General features: G+C 42.2%; 1 protein-coding gene across 1 annotated transcript in view; it reads left to right on the top strand.

The window, feature by feature from the left end:
- The window catches only part of LOC142435926 (histone deacetylase 8-like), a 111,704-nt gene extending 95,020 nt beyond the window's left edge, over positions 1-16,684 (top strand). Inside the window, exon 5 of the mRNA XM_075539966.1 lies at positions 16,405-16,684. Coding sequence (XP_075396081.1) covers positions 16,405-16,669 — 265 coding nt within the window. The 3' untranslated portion in view covers positions 16,670-16,684. The remainder of the gene's footprint in view (positions 1-16,404) is intronic.
- Positions 16,685-17,168: the final 484 nt, after the last annotated feature.

Here is a 17,168-nt window from a genome sequence, read left to right as displayed (position 1 = left end):
TAGTTTTCTATCAAGAAGTCATTATAGTATTTCTATTTCAAGGAAATATCCCAGGCCAGTCCAACTCAAGTCCATAAGTCCAACACTAGCCCATAAGTTCCTTTCCAACTTACGCAGTTACATGCAATGATGCAGAATGCAGGGATGTCAAAGGCCAGTGATTGCAATGTCTTGTGGACCCAAGGTCGATGGAAGCATGGCAAGACTCTGGCAGCTCTCAACGTGGGCAGGAAGCAGTCAGGTGAATGCAAAAAGAAGGGGAGGTTCCCAGGGCCCTCCTTATGAGAAAGCCATGGCCACAAAGAGGCACCATCAGGCTATGGTGTGATTGACAGATTGGATACCAACCTTACACTTTTACATATCTTCAAACTGACATAAAATTATATAACTATCATACTATGGCATTTTCAATCACCTCATATGTACTTGAAAATGGACAATAATTATGAAAGGTAAAATAAAAGTTGATGTCTTTGAATTATGATGCTGGTGAAGAATATTGAATATTCCATGGACTTTCAGAAGAAGGAACAAATCTTTCTTGGCGTAAGTAGAGCCAGAATGCTTCCTAGACGTGAGAATGGCAAGACTTCATATCACATACTTTGGACATGTTAACAGCTGAGCATAGTCCCTAGAGAAGGATATCATACTTGATAAATTGGAGTGGTGAAAAAAAGAAGAAGGTCCTCAATGGGATGAATTGGCATACTGGCTGCAAAAACGGTCTCCAACATTCACTGTGAGGAAACAGGATGTGGGTGCTATGAGTTAGAGCCAAATTAACAGTGTCTAACAATGACAACTCCCCTCCCCCGCCCCATCTGTCAATTTACTGCACTGTGGTAGCTTGTGCTTTGCTGTAATGCTGGGAGTTAGTCCACTAGTACTTCAATTACCAGACAGGATCACCCACGGTGAACAGATTTCAACACAGCTTCCAGACTAAGAACTGACAGGACGACAAAACAATCAGTCCACTTCTGAGGGATTCACCATTGAAAACTTTCTGCATAGCAGTAAAATATTGTCTGATATAATGCCAGAAAATGAGCCCCTCAGATTGCAAAACAATCAAAATATCACCGAGAAAGAGAGCTTCCTCAAAGTAGAGTCCACCTTAATGATAACTCAAAACCTCACAACAGGAGCTGGAGATAACATCATAATAAATGGAGAAAATATTGAAGTTATCAAGGATTTCGTGTTGTTTAGATTCACAACTAATGATCATGGAAACAACAATCAAGAAACCAAATAACATATTACATTAGGCAAATCTACTGCACATAACCACTTTAAAGTACGGAAGATCAAGAATTTCACTTAGGATTAAGTTGCGCCTGACCCAAGGCATGGTATTTTCCGCCACATCTTATGCATGTGAAATTTGAACATTGAATGAGAACGACTGAAGGAGAACTGGTGCATTTGAATTAAGGTACTGACAAAAAAATACTGAAAGTACCATGGGTGGAGAGAAGAACAAACAAATCTGTCTGAGAAGAAGTGCAGCTAAATGTTCCTTGGCAGATAGGATGGTGAGACTTCATCTCCTGTACTTTGCAGATGTTATCAGGACAGACCAGTCCCTGGAGGACATCATACACATTACAGTGGAAGGGTTGCAAAAAGAGGAAGACACCCGATCAAATGGATCGAGACAATTCCTACAACAATGGGCTCAAACATAACAAAATTTTTTAGTATGGAGCAGGACCAGGCAATGTTTCATTCTGTTGTGTAGGCATTATTATGAGACAGAACTGACTTGAAGGCATCTAGCAACAAAGTGTACTAAAGCTTTCTGGCACCTTCATTTGCTGATGGATTATAATTCAAAATGAGAAAAATCATTGCAACCATTCATTAATAATCAGAACATGAAACGTGAAAAATAAGAATCTAGGAAAATTGGAAATCATAAAAAACGGAATCTGATCTATAAAGATCAGTATCCTAGGCATTGGTGAGTTGAAATAGTCCCTTTGAATCTTAAAATGATAAGAATGACTATGCTGACAATGACAAATTCAAAAGAATGTCTCTTTCATCCTCAAAAAGAGCATTTCTAGATCAATCTTGAAATGCAATGCTGCCTGTGACAGTATAATATCTATCTTCACACACAAGGAAGGCCGGTTAATAGAACCATTATTCAAATTTTCTCACAAACCACTAAAGCCAATGAAGAATTGTACCAACTTCTTTAGTCTGAAATTGATCACACATGTACTGAAAATGCATTAATAATTGCTGACAATTGGAATGCACACATGGAAACATAAAGGAAGGAAGAGTAATTAGAAACTATGGCTTTGGGGATCGAAAAGAAGCTGAAGAATGCACGAAAGAATTCTGCAAGAGCAATAACTGCCTCATTGCAAACATCTTTATTCAACAACAGGAGCGGCATATATACATGTGGAATACACAGGAATGGAACTGATTAAATCTGTGGGAAGACATGATAGAGAAGCTCAATATCATTGAGACAAAATAAGACCAGGGGCCAACTATGTAACAGACTATCAATTACTAATATGCAAGTTCAAGTCATACCTGAAGAAAATTAAAATAAGAACGCAATAGAGCCCAAATACAGCCTACATTATATCTGTGGTAGGCTGGGGTTTCTAGAGAAACAAACCAGTGATACTGATACATGTAGAAGAAGGAAATTTATATCAATAAAGAATTTTACATTAAGAAGTCCACACAACAAGAAACCCCAGTCCAACTCCAGCCCATAAATCAGATGCAAACTAGAGGCCCTTCCAGACTCATGAAGCTGTTGGAGGAATAGCCCAAGAAACAGGAAAACCACAGGTTGGTGGAGGCAGAGTTGGGAGAATCCAAAGTCAGCAGGCAGTTGGCAGGCCACAGACAGCTCTTAGGGTCAGCAGGTCTCATGGTGATTGCCATCCCAAGAAGCTAGCCATAGGGTCCAGGGTCTTTTCATCAGGAAGAAAAAGAGTGAGCCCATTCTCCACAGTCTACTTATAGCTATGAAATAGGTCACACCCCCAAGGAGACTGTGACCTGCACCTTCTGAAGATCCTGGTCAAGCTAAATTGACACCAAACTTTACTATCACAATATCTCACCTGAATTTAGAGCCTATCTCAAGAATGGTTCAGACATATTGAACATTAATGATCAGCTACCAGAAGACTTGTGAAATAGCATCAAGGTCATCAATCTTTTTTTTTTGTCATGTGAACAGGGGCTATTTATTTATTTATCATAAATTATTTTATTGGGGGCTCCTCAAAAAGATCATTAATAATATAGGAAAGAAAGAAAATACTACAGTGCATATCAGAGAAGACTGTGAAACTTGCTCTTGAACCTAAAGCAGCTAAAGCAAATGGAAGAAATGATGAAATAAAAGAGTTGAACAGAAAAATTTGAAAGGCCAGCTTGAGAAGATAAAGTAAGCAATTATATTGTAACGTGTAAAGACCTGGAATTAGGAAAGCAAAAGGAATGAGTACAGTCAGCATATCATAAATTGAAAGAACAGAAGAAAAAATCCAAGCCTTGGACTAAAATGTTGAAGGATTATTTATCAAACTATTGAATGATGCAGGGAGAATCCAAAGAACATGGAAGGAGTATACAGAGTCTCTCTACCCAAGAATTAGTTGAGGTTCTACTAGTTCAAAAGGCCAAGAGGAAGTTGAAGCTGCAATGTAAGCATTAGTGCAAAGCAAGGAAGGGATAGCAATGGAAATATTTCAACACGCTCATGCAGTGATAGTCCATGTCAAGAAATTTGGAAGATAGCTATCTGGCCAACCAACTGGAAGTGATTAATATTTGTGTCCATTCTAAAGAAATATGACGCAACAAAATCTGCAAATTAATTTAAAATAACATTAATATGACATGCAAGTACAATTTTATTGAAGATAACTTTAAAAGTAGTTATAGCAATATGTGAACAGGAAGCTGCCAGAAATCCAGGCTGTATTAAAAGAGGGCATGAGGCAAGGTATATCAATGCTGATTTCAGATGGACCTTGGCTGAAAACAGAGGATACAAGGAAAATGCTTACTTATGTACTATTGACTATGCAGAGGACTTTACTGTGTATCATAACAAACTTTGGGTAGCATATGAATACATATGAGAACAATTGGAATTCCCGTACATTTAATTGTGCTCCTGTGGTACCTGTACATAAACCAACAGGAAGTGGTTCGAATAGAACAAGCGGATAGTGCGTGGTTTAAAATCAGGAGAGTGTGTGTTGTGGTTATGTCCTTTCACCATATGTGTTAGACAGGGTTCTCTAGAGAAACAAAACCAGGACATTTATGATTTGATAGATAGATAGAACACGAAGGAATATAACAGCTAATTAGTCCACATAGCAGTACAGAGGACTCAGTTTAGCTCACTTCCATGCAACAGTAAATATGGCAGTACAGCCAGGCAGCAAACTGCAGAACTAGGTAAGGCAGCCACACACTGGTCTGATCACCAGAGAGCAACTGAGAGATAGGTGTGGCTTGCTGAGCCATTTATCTCTTTGCCCACGAATCAAACTGCGAACTTATTAATCCCACATGTTCCTATTGGCCAGGTTGGCACTATAAACCTACCTATCTATCACACTATACTTATTCAAATAATCTGAGAAGCTGCTCTGTATGAAGAAGTTGAGGCATCTGAATTGGAGGAAGAATCATTAACAACCTGTGTTATGCAGATGACCCAATCTTGCTGGCTGAAAGTCAATAGGCCTTGAAGTACTTACTGATAAAGCTCATATAAATTAGTCTTCAACACTAAGAATACAAATGTCTTCTCAACTTGACAAATATAAACACACAACATCATTACAAATAGAGAAATGTAGCTAACATCTATTTTACTTGGACCCACAATCAATACTCACAGAAGCAGCAGTCAATAAATCAACGTATTTCATTGGAAAAATCTGTGGTAAAAGACCTCTTTAAAATGTGAAAGAGCAAATGTTTTACTCTGGGGATTAGCAAGTTATGCCTGCTTTTAGCCTTGATATTTTTAATCACCTTAGATACATGTGAAAGGAGTCTTAATTTCAGTGTCTGGTATGGGTTGAATGACTCACAGCAAGGTTGGTGGTTCAACCCACTTGCTGCTCCACAGAAGAAAGAGGAAGCTGTTTGACCCTGTAAAGATTTACAGCCTTGGAAACCCTATATGGTCACTATGAATAACAATAGACTTGATGGTAATGTTTGACATATGCATGTGAAAGATGGACCATAATTAAGGAAGACTGAAGAAAATATGATACCTTTAAAATATGATGTTGCAAATAATATTGAATATACCACGAATGCCCAGCAGAACAAAGAGGTCTGTCCCAGAAGAAGTACAGCCAGAATGTGTTTTAGAAGTGAGGATAGTAAAACTTCATTTCATATACTTTGAACATGGTATCAGGAGAAATTAGTCCCTAGAAAAGGACAAAATACTTGGTAGAGCATCATCAAAAAACAGGTAAACCCGGAATGAGATGGATCAACACAGTGGCTGTAACAATAGGCTAAAATGTGACCATTGTGAGGATGTCACAGGACTAGAAAGGCTTTTATTCTATTGTGCATAGGGTCACTATAAGTGGCAGTGTGTGAGTTTTTGTTGATTAACAACACTGGGATATGAGCAATGTCCCCATGTCATATGCTAAACTGTCACCATGCTGGACACAGTTGATCTTTGTGACTTTAGAGGGTAATTATTTGGAGGGTTATGATTCCACTGAATTTTTTTCTGTGTATTCAAACTATTCCATCCTTAAGATTCTACAGATCTATCCAAACCAAGCTCACTGCCATTGAATCAATGCTAACTCATATCGACCCTACAGGACATGGGTAAAATTGTACCTGTGAGGTTCTGAGACTGTACCTCTTTACAGAGTAGAGTCCCATCTTTCTCCCGAAGGGCAGCCGGTGATTTCAAAATACCGACCGTGCAATTAGCAGCCCAATGTGTAACCAAGAACTATTCAGGGAAGCTAGAGGGAGAGCATGAAAAGAAATGAGTAGTTGAGGTGGTTGGATGCACATCCATCCCTTTGTTCTACTCTCTATGACTTTTTCTGAGTTCATTCAAAATGTAAATTAAGACACAAAATAGAATTCTACCCAACCCTGCTATATGCCTAAACAGTATCCGTTTTTCTCATTCTTACTACTAATAGAAGCTCAATTTTGTTTAGGGTGATAATGTACCTACTTAAATCGCTCACTCCTAGGCTGCCTTGCAGCTATGCATAAACATTTGACCCAGTTTGGGCCAAATATGTGTAGGTGAAAGATACTGAGTAGGACTCCCAAGAAAGTTTTTGTTGTTGTTTAAGGCAAAACACTTGTCTGGCATAACCCATTTCATTTTTGTCCTTGGCTCTTCTGCTGTCATGCTCCCTAGTCAGAATATTGAAAGATGGGAGAGTCACATAGGTTACATGAGTTTGGCAGACCAAAAAGCATGCATTCTCCTATATCCAAGATGAGTCCCTAAGCAAATACGCCAGACCTAGGCTACCTATTTCAAGACTTACTATTGTATAAGACAAACCCCTGTGTGGTGCAAAGGGTTAACACAATTCACTCCTAAGCCAAAGATGCCTTGGAAGAAAAACCTGGCGATCTACATTTAAAAATTCAGCCCTTGAAAACTTCATGGAGCACAGTTCTACCCTGAATCATATGGGGTAACTGTATCAGAATCAATTCAGTGGCAACTGGTTTGGTATTTTTGGTGTTAATATAAGAAAAATGAAGCTTTTGTGATTAGACCACTAGAGTCGGTTTGTTTTTTTCCCATGTAGCCAGATGCAATTTGGACTGATAGAGAAATAAATAAAAGAATGTAGAGTTAAGTAAGCGTAATGATTATGGAACTAATCATGTAGCAATGGGCTGCTAACCACAAGGTCAGTAGTTCAAATGCACCAGTCACTCAGGGGGAGAAAAGTGAAGCTCTCTGCTTCTGTAAAGATTTACAGTCTTGGAAGCCCTATATGGGGTTGCTATAAGTTGTAATCAACTTGATAGCATTTTATTTGTTTGAGTTTGGTGACTAGTATGTAAGCTTTGAGGGGGTAGTAATAGATACTTTGAATACTATTCTTAGCACTGTAGGTATTATGTCTTTTGCAAATGGATAAACGAACAAAAGCGATATTCATTTTGTGTTTTCTGTAGTTTGCCTTATTCTTCCAAGAAGATTGCTCAAGTGTTAAGACCCAGTCTTCTCAGGCATACTTGAATAAAAGAATAACTGATAGACACAGACTTGAACCCTTGCCTGTGTGATCATTGGTGTGTCACTGTTTTTCAATCCATTTCTCATCTGTGAACTGGGGATTACACACGTAGCCCACAGGGTTCTTTTGGAGAATCAGAGTAATATGTGTGTCTTTGATAGAGTGCCCGTGCATGCCGAGCTTATTCCTCAGGCCTGGGTGCAGGGAGTCTATTTGAGATCTGATGGCAGGGAGTGGGAATAAGAAAGCGGACGCAAGACTGAGTTAGGGGGAGAAGCAATCACAATGGGAATGGGGTGTTGAGGCTTTTAATGTAGGATACAGGGGCTTGATTCCCCCAGGACTTCTGAGGAACATGGGTTCTGTCCTAGAATTGTCTACCAGAAACAGGAGGCTGGGCTCTTCTTCGCCTGTAGTGGTGTTGAGCATTCCTCCTAGTAAGGTGACCTCTCCTACCTTCCTGGGTTTGGCTTTCCATGCCTTTGAAAAGGCTTCGAGGCAGAAGGACATGGAGAGCTGCGTGCTGCACAGTTGTGATAAGACACCATTTCAGCAGGAGCCTGCACTTACATAGAGCCGTTCGCCACTGCTATGATGGATATCAGGAGGAGCCCTGGAAGTGCAGTGGTTACAAGTTGGTTTGCTAACTTCAAGGTCAGCAGCTCAAAACTACTAGCTCCAAGGAAGAAAGATGGGGTTTTCTACTCCAATAAAGAGTTGTAGTGTTTGAAACTCGCAGGGGGCAATTGTACACTGCCTCACAGGATCGCTATGAGTCGGTATTGACTGGAAGGCAGTGAGATGGTGTCAGAGATGGGTCAAAGGAATGTGGCATGGCAACCCTAAGAATCTGCTACAGAACCATAAAGTGCCTGGGATAGATGAGTTTATTGTGCTTGGCCTTTTAAAACCATCAAACGGGCAACAGTTAGAAAGTCAAACATACCAAGTGTCATTGGAGATCCGGGGAAAGCAGAGAAACACTGCTAATGATGCAGGTTTGCTGCACAGTAATCTGGCAGAGCTTAGTAAAAGTCCATTGAATGGACCCTAGGACCTAGTGAGCCCCTCCTGGGCGTACAACCAAAGAAGCGCAGTCACTGAGTTGACTTTCATTCCTCGTGACCCTATCAAACAAAGTTGAATGGTCCCATGATGTTTTCAAGGCTTCTATTGGGAAGTAGACAGCCATGCCTTTATCCCACAGTGTGTGGAAGACGGCTTCAAACTACTGACCTTTGGGTTAGCAGCCAAGCACTTAATATCTCCCCCATCAAAGCTCTCTCCTGGATGTATAAAAACAAACAAAACCCCAGTTGATTCTTCCTCATTAGCAACCCTACAAGGCACAGTAGAATTGCTGCTTTAGGTTAACAAAACTAAATTCTTACGACAGCAGACAGCCTCTCTTTGCTCCATGGAATAGCTGGTGGGTTGGAACTGCTCACCTTGGGGTTAGCAGCCCAACACATAATTCCTGGGTATATAGGCCAAGCTATTTATCCAATTCACAGGGCCCTTGGGACATTTTTACAAGAATGGTCACCACACTGATACCTGCAGTAGAGAAGAGTTGGAGCTGAATTGGATGCCAATCAACAGACAACTGAAGAAGGAAACAAAAGAAAGATGATGATTGCTCATGACCAAGTGGCACGCAGCAGCACATACAATTGATATGCAGCATGGCAATAACTCTTAATGACATTGCAAGGAGTTGAAAAGGTCAAAAACGGAATGAGATTTATATTGCAGTACCATTCATGGAAGCTGAAAGCCCATTCACCAAGCAGCATGGTCTAGTGCACATGGCTGTATGCCTATAAGGACACACACACACCAAGCACCCAGCAGGGGGTATTAGTCTGAAGAGGGGAATGGAAGTGATGTGAATGTGGAAAAGGAGGGACAAAACACAAGCAGGGCCTGACATTGATCAGGGTTCACGGTGTGCTATAAAGTAGGCATGATTAATCACTTCCCTGTACCAGAAGGCTGAGCTAGATTTTTAAAGCAAATCGAGTGGCTGGAACACAATGGTTGTTAGCTGCTGTTGAGTCAGCCTCCATTCCAACTCACTGTGACAACCAGCTCCCAGTGACTCCATGGGCAATATTCTCCCTGGTCCTGCACCATCTCTTTGGTTGTGCATCAGATTGTGATTCACAGGGGTTTTCGTTAACTGGTTTTCAGAAGAAGAAAGCCACGCTCTTCTTCATCGCTCATCTTAGTCTGGACACATCACAGAAACAGGTTCAGTCTCAAAGCCGCACCCAACCAAGCTTCCCCATTTCAGTGACATAGCAACACAGAATCAGTTCAGTACCTCAGCAATAACCAAGCATCCCCCTGACAAATGAGTGTTGGATGGATGCACATGAGTTTCATTGTCTTGGACTCAAACCCAGATCTCCCACATGAAAAAGGAGAATTCTACAACTGAACCACCAATTTACCCTCAGAATATAATATGTATCCAGTAAATGGTTATTAAGAATGTGGCTGCCAGGAAAATCCAGCAATTTCCTGCCAAGGCTTAACACTAATATCTTCCGCCACACACTAGAAGGCTGCAGAGGAATGACTTTCTCCATGCCAGCCCTGGTATCTAGACAAGGGACCCTAACACTGAGCCACTGAGCCCCAGCAGGCTGGGGAGCAATATCAAATTGGATGAGGGACAATCCTGGTTGAGTTAGTTTCCCTAAGCTCGCAGGGCAGTTTAGCATGTCCACAGCTGTGTTCAGAATAGCCATGCGATTACCACCGAGAGAAATTCTACATGCTTTCACACCCCATGCTACTCGTTGCAGCCATCGTTGAGTACAGTTCATGCTCATCACTATCTAGAACTCACGGTGACGCTGTGGGTGAGCCGTTGGGCAGGTAACCTCAAGGTTGGCAGTTCAAAGGCACCAGTTGTTCACTGAGAGGAAGGTGAGATGATCTGCTCCTGTAAAGATTTAGCCTGAGGAATTTTATATAGGGTCACAATGAGTCAGGATCAACTCAATGGTGTTGGTTTGGTTTATTAGACCCACTATCAGATCATATTTAATGTTTTTATTAACATGTATATTTGCCACAAATCCAATGTCTTTTATTTTTATCACTGCATTTCAATACAATTTGTGCCTTTGTGATTCTGTATTTCATTGGAGGTATTTGGAAATATTATTCTGGGGAGTGGGCAGGTGTTCCATAGCCTTTCCTAAATGCCAAAAGGATCCATGGGGTTGCAATGGTTAAGACCCTCTAATAGAGTTTATCAAAGAGCCCTGGAGGCACAATGGTTAAGTGCTCAGCTGCTATCCAAAAGGTTGAAGGTTTGAACCCACCAGTGGCTCTGTTCTTGGAAGAAAAACCAGGCAACTCATTCTTGTATAGATTACAGCATAGAAAAGCCTAGAGCAGTGGTTCTCAAACTTCCTAATGCCACAACCCTTTCATACAGTTCCTCATGTTGTGGTGACCACCACAACCATAAAAATATTCTCATTGCTACTTCATAACTGTAATTTTGTTACAGTCACCCTGTGCAAGGGCCCCACAGGTGGAGAACCATTGGTCTAGAGAGCTCTGCACTGATGCATTGAGTCACTATGAGTTGGACTGGACTAGAAGGTTCCTAACAAAAACACCAACAATCATTTTTTACCATACCTTGTTAACTCAAAAAGATTAACAAGCAATTTCACAAATGAGGACATCCAGTTGCCCCTCCAAACTGGACAAGCATGAGTTAAATGGTGACCTTGACCCCACGGTGTCCTCCAGTTGGTGCCATGCTGCCTTTATTCCCTCTGCCTCTCAGTTCTGTGGAGAAGAAGGGGAAAGGGAGGGAAAGAAAAAGAAAGAAATGAAAAGATAATTTTCCCAGCTTCTTCACATCACTGAATTGAACTTTACTTTTAATAAAAGTATTATGAAATGGAAATGGTGCTTTCACTATTTTGCTTTTAGGTGATATTCAGAGACATGGTGCTGGTAATTATTTGAGCCGGGGAGGTTAATGTGCGGACTTTCTGAATATGGTTGAGCCAGCATGCCCCCTTCCAGGCCTAGCATTTCCCTGGACTATGAGAAGTTATAGACAGTCTACCCTCTTCTTCCTCTGACTTCGCTGCAAACCATGGACACACTGGTTCTGACTTGACCTGGCTCCAGTACAGAAAAAAAATATCCTCCTTGCATAATTGTAGTGCTTGCATTGGAAGGCACCCAGAGACAAATCTCTCATCTGGTGGCATAATGGGTTATGTGTTGGGCTATTAACTGCAAGGTCAGCAGTTGGAATTCACCAGTCGCTCCTTTGGAGAAAGATGAGGCTTTCTTCTCCCATAAAGAGTTATAGCCTTAGATGAGTATAAAAACTCAAAATGCATTGGCAGAGATTCCACAGAGAATAAGCCTCCATTAAATCCCCTGGGACCATTCACCAGGGATGGGATTAAACCCTGCTCACCGTCAGTACATCAGAAAGTGTATTGTTGCAGATATGATTAGGTTAAACATTAACATCTTATCATTTGTCTTTACTCTTAACACGTTTTCATTTGTTCTTTTTTTAATATTCTGCTTTCCTTTTTATTGAAAAAAGTAACTAATGTCACTAAACAAGTAGAGAATTTGTTAAATGAGAATCTAATCGGTTATGTAAACTTTCACTGTAAACATAACACAATTTTATTTTTACAAAGAGTTATAGCCTTGGAAACCCAGGAGGCCGGAGTATTTTCTCTCGATAGGATTGTTATGCACCCAATGGCAATGAGTGTTGTTGGATTTTGTTTCTTTATTGTTTTCTGTAGCTATGGTGGGGTATAGGGGTTATGTGTTGTGCTGCTAAACGCAATGTCTGAAATGGCAAATTTGAAATCCCCAGCCACTCCAAGGGAGAAAGATGAGGCTTTCTACTCCCCTAAAGAGTTCTAGTCTCAGAGCAGCCAGTCGACAAAGAGAACAACATGGCTGGCCCCACTATGAGACAGGATGCCCCTCAGTGACCAAGGTTGATACAGGGGACAGCACTGGAGACACAGTGTGCGAATTGCACCTAACCTGATTCCACCACACCGAGGCAAAGTGTGGTGGAGTGCAGTGGAACAGCAAGGGAATGGAGTGGCAAGGTCCCCAGGGAATGCTGAAAGTGGAGTTTGGGGCCAGGTTGTGGTGCCTCAACAGAATGGATTGGAAAACACTCCTAAGGTCCAACAAATGATCCTTGAACTAACTATAAGCTCTTCTTTCTTGATGTGTTTTGTTTTGTTCTTTGTCAGTGGTTTGTTTTCGTTGTTTTGTTGTCTGGTTGTATACTGTTGCTCTGTTTTCCTCTGTCTTGTTTTCGTGCATGTTAGTGTCTCCACAGGTCTGTCTAAATAAGACAGGCTGGATGAACTATCTGGAGGAAAACAACAGGACCAACAGTTCCGGGGGCACTTGGGATAGGGGGAGGTGCGGGGGGGCGGGGTAAGGAAGTGGTGTTAACAAACACAGGGACAAGGGAACAATATGGGACTCAAAATGGTAGTAAGGGGGAAGTGGCAGGCCTGGTAGGGAATGATCAAGGGTAAGATTACGTAAAGAAGAGGTATAGCTGTAACCCAGGTTGGGACGGAGCATGGTAGTGGGACAGGAGGAAAGTCAAGGGAGATGGAGGAGAGAGCTAGGAGTCAAAGTGCATTTATAGAGGTCTAGACAAAGACATGTACATGCAAATATATATATATATGTATGGGGAAATAGATCTCTGTGTCTATATTTATAGGTTTAATATTAAGGTGGTGGCAGGACCTTGGGCCTTAACTCAAGCACTCCCTCAATGCATGAATACTTTCTTTTATTAAATTGGCACTCTACAGTGCTCATCCTCCCGACACAACTGCTGAAGCCAAAGCTGGTGAACAAGTAAATGTGGTGAAGAAAGCTGATGGTGCCCGGCTTTCAAAAGAGATAGTGTCTGGGGTCTTAAAGACTTGAAGATAAACAAGCGGCCATCTAGCTCAGAAGCAACAAAGCCCACATGGAAGAGCACACCAACCTGTGTGATCACGAGGTCCCGAAGGGATCAGTTATCAGGCATCAAAAAACAAAAAAATCACAGTATTGGCTGCACACCTCCATGATACGATTGGCGAAGACAAATGGGTGCATAAGCAAATGTGGCGAAGAAAGCTGATGGTGCCTGGCTATCAAAAGAGATAGTGTCTGGGGTCTTAAAGGCTTGAAGGTGAACAAGCGGCCATCTAGCTCAGAAGCAAAAAAGCCCACATGGAAGAAGCACACCAGCCTGTGCGATCACATGGTGCCAAAGGGACCAGGTATAAGGTATTATGCAAAAAATATATATATATACCATATATATGGTATGTATATGGTATATATATATGTGTGTGTGTGTATATATATATATATATATATATATATAATAGTGAATGAAGGGGGAAGTGCAGAGTGGAGACCCAAAGCCCATTTGCCGGCCACTGGAGATCCCCTCACAAAGGGGTTTAGGAGAGGAGATGGGTCAGTCAGGGTGCGATGTAGTACTGATGAAAAACACAGCTTTTCCCTAGATCCTGGATGCTTCCTCCCCACAACTACCATGATCCGTATTCTACCTTGCAGGACTGGATAGGGCAGAGGTTGTACACTGGTACATATAGGAGCTGGAGGCATAGGGAATCCAGGGTGGATGATACCTTCAGGACCAGGAGTGTGAGGGGTGATACTGGGAGAGTAGAGGGTGAGTGGGTTGGAAACGGGGAACAGATTACAAGGATCCACATGTAACCTCCTCCCTGGGAGACAGATGGCAGAGAAGGGGGGGAGGGAGACTCCGGATAGGGCAAGATATGACAAAATAACAATCTGTAGATTATCAAGGGCTCATGATGGAGTGGGGAGCGGGGAGGGAGGTTAAAAAAAAAGAGGACCTGATGCAAAGGGCTTAAGTGGAGAGCAAATGCTTTGAGAGTGATTAGGGCAAATAATGTACGGATATGCTTTATACAATTGATGTATGTATATGTATGGATTGTAATAAGAGTTGTATGAGCCCCTAATAAAATGTTTAAAAAAAAAAGAGTTCCAGTCTCAGAAACTCACAGGTGCAGTTCTACCCCAAACTGTAGAGTTGCCATGAGTCGGCATCAACTGGATGGCAGGAAGGACACATAACGATTCAGACCTGGGCTTAGTTTGGGTTCTCACTGAAGCAGACCCTGGCCAAAGACTTAAAGGCAATGAGCTTATTTAGGAAACTCTGAGCATGCAGGTAATGATGTGGGGTTGTGAGCCAGTGGAGGGAAGGCCACCGATAACAAATAGATTGTGAATCCAATGACAAACCTGGGAACCTGCTGCTTAATCACTTAGGAAGTCTCCAGGGGTAGGGTGTAGCACACGCCTCTCAGAGTTTTGCCATCCAAGGAGTGAGGGGCCTGGTCAGGGCTGTTCCCAGGGGCATATGTTCCTCAGCACATTCAGCCAGCACCAGCAAAGGGACCTTCAGAGCTGGCCCGTGGTGACTGAGGCGAGTACACAGAATCAGGAATTTGGGAGTGAAGAGAAGGAGCACCGGGAGTGTCTGCTACAGATTGGAGACTGGAAAGTCAACTCGTTGCTCCTCAAGCGGACAGGCGCTCCCCTCTCTGGATCTCACTTTTAACATCGATACACAAAGGTCGATTCTGTGAGGGTCACAGACTTGGGACTCCCATAGCCAAATGAGGACCTGTGTGGACTCTGGTTGGCCTGCTTATTCACTGCCATCTAGAAGATTCCAACTCACCGTGACCCTGTAAGACCGAGCAGAACTGCCCCTGTGGGTTTCCGAGGTTGAAATTCTATATGGACTAGAAAGTCTCATCTCTGCACAACCCCCACCCTATCCCCAACCCCCCGCTCCCCCAGTGTGACTGGTGGTTTCAAACTACTGACCTTCTAGTTAGCTGCCCAACACATAACCCACTGTGCCATCAGGGCTCTTTGGCCTAACTGGCTTCTATCCAATGTTATTGAATCGCCTTTGAAAAAATCAGGAGCTTTTTAAGAAAACAGGAATTTTGACTTTCTCTAGAAAAATCGATCTGGCATCACTGGAACCTAAACTAGAGGATCCACAATTCCACGTGGCTCTGGGAATCTCAACATTTCTTCCTCCTGCTCAAAGTAAAATGGTTTAAGGGGACCTTTCACAGCTGGTGGGCTGGTCTCCTTTCTAGAAAGTTGCCTCTGTAAAGTAAATGCATCTTTCTTCCCTTTTACCTAGTTGGGGGTGGTGAGGGTAGCGGGAGCCATTGGGTTAAGAAAAAACAGTCGAGGTAGCTTCAGTTGCCCTGCCAGGGCTTTAGAGTCCAAGCCTTTTTTGCTCCACCTGACTGGCCTGCTGTTTCCAGGGCAGCCCCACCATCTGTTCCCAGATGCAGGGAAGGAGCCCACTTTCCTTCATCACACCTGCCCCAAACTCAGGCCCAGAACTACTTTCTAAACACAGAACAACTTTTGTCTGTGGCCAAATGTGGGACCCCAAATTTCTTCCCTCTTTCCCGATACTCCTTCAGTGACTTGATGACCTGGGCCAGGCTGAGATGAATTAGCTTGCTCCTCACAGCTGGCTGCTGGCTTCCAGTCAACTCCCAGAGGCCACTGGCTGTGCCCATCAGTAGAAGTGGGAGTTGAGAACCCTCAGCTCTTGGCTGAGCAGCTCTGTCAGTCTGTAGCTGTTGACTGTCGCTGCTTCTGACAGCCAGTCTAGCTGGTGCTTTAAGTCATTTCAGTCGCTCCACCTCAGCTGTGATTAGTCTAGTCTCTGTAGCCTCAGAGGGAGGGGAAAACAAAACACCTCAATTACTTTGAATCAGAGTGGGTTATCCTCTTTTAAAAGGCAGAAAGTCTGAATTGGAGGATATTTTGGGGGGTCTCTTTTATGCATTTCACATTTACAAAATAAGAACTAACAGTATTTGTTCCAGTAAGTGGATCAGAACCAACTAAGGGCCCACTCCTCCCACCAGGCCACGTCTCACTAAGAATAGAGGTCCATCACTTGTCTGGCATTTTGTGGTACTGTGGTGACTTTTGTTTTGTGTGATACTGGGAGCTATGTGATTGGCATTTCATATACCAGCAGGGTCACCCAAAGAGCTTCCAGACAAAGAACAGACAATGAAGAAGGAATTGGCTGCCCGCATGGGAAGAATGAGCCATTGAAAACCCTATGGATAGCAGCAACACTGTCAGTTACTAGACCCCCCATGAACAACAGAAGAACATTGTCAGAACGTGTGCCAGAAGATGAGCTCTTCAACTTGGAAAGTACTCAAAATACGGCTGAGGAGGAAGAGCTGACTTTTCATAGGCAAGTCTGCCATAATGATGCAAATCGAGTATAGCCATCAGGACCTTCATTTGCTGATGGGGCACAACTCAAAATGAGGAGAAACAGTTCAAATCGTCATTAATAATTGAAACTTGGGATGTATGAAATATGAATCTAGGGACATTGGAAGTCATTAAAAATGAAATGGAATACATAAAGATTGATATTGTAAGCATTAGTTAGCTGAAATGGACTGATATTGACCATTTTGAAACAGAAAATCTTATGGTTTACTCTGCTGGAAATGACACAATCAAGAGAAACAACATTGCATTCATCATCAAAAGGACATTTTAAGATCTATTTTAATGTACAATGCTATCTTTGATAGGATGCTATGTAGCCCCCTTCAAGGAGAACCAATCAATACAACTATTGTTCAAATTTATGCACCAACCACCCAAAGCTGGTGACACAGAAATTGAATAATTCTACCACCATATTCAGTCCCAAATTTGTCAGACTTGCTATCAAAATGCTATTGGAATGCAAAAGTTGAAAACAAAGAGGAA

This window comes from Tenrec ecaudatus, assembly GCF_050624435.1.
Source record: "Tenrec ecaudatus isolate mTenEca1 chromosome 11 unlocalized genomic scaffold, mTenEca1.hap1 SUPER_11_unloc_2, whole genome shotgun sequence".
In the NCBI taxonomy this organism is placed as follows: Eukaryota; Metazoa; Chordata; class Mammalia; order Afrosoricida; family Tenrecidae; genus Tenrec; species Tenrec ecaudatus.
Note: the sequence above shows the minus strand (reverse complement) of the source record. Positions and strands in the feature narration are given on the sequence as shown.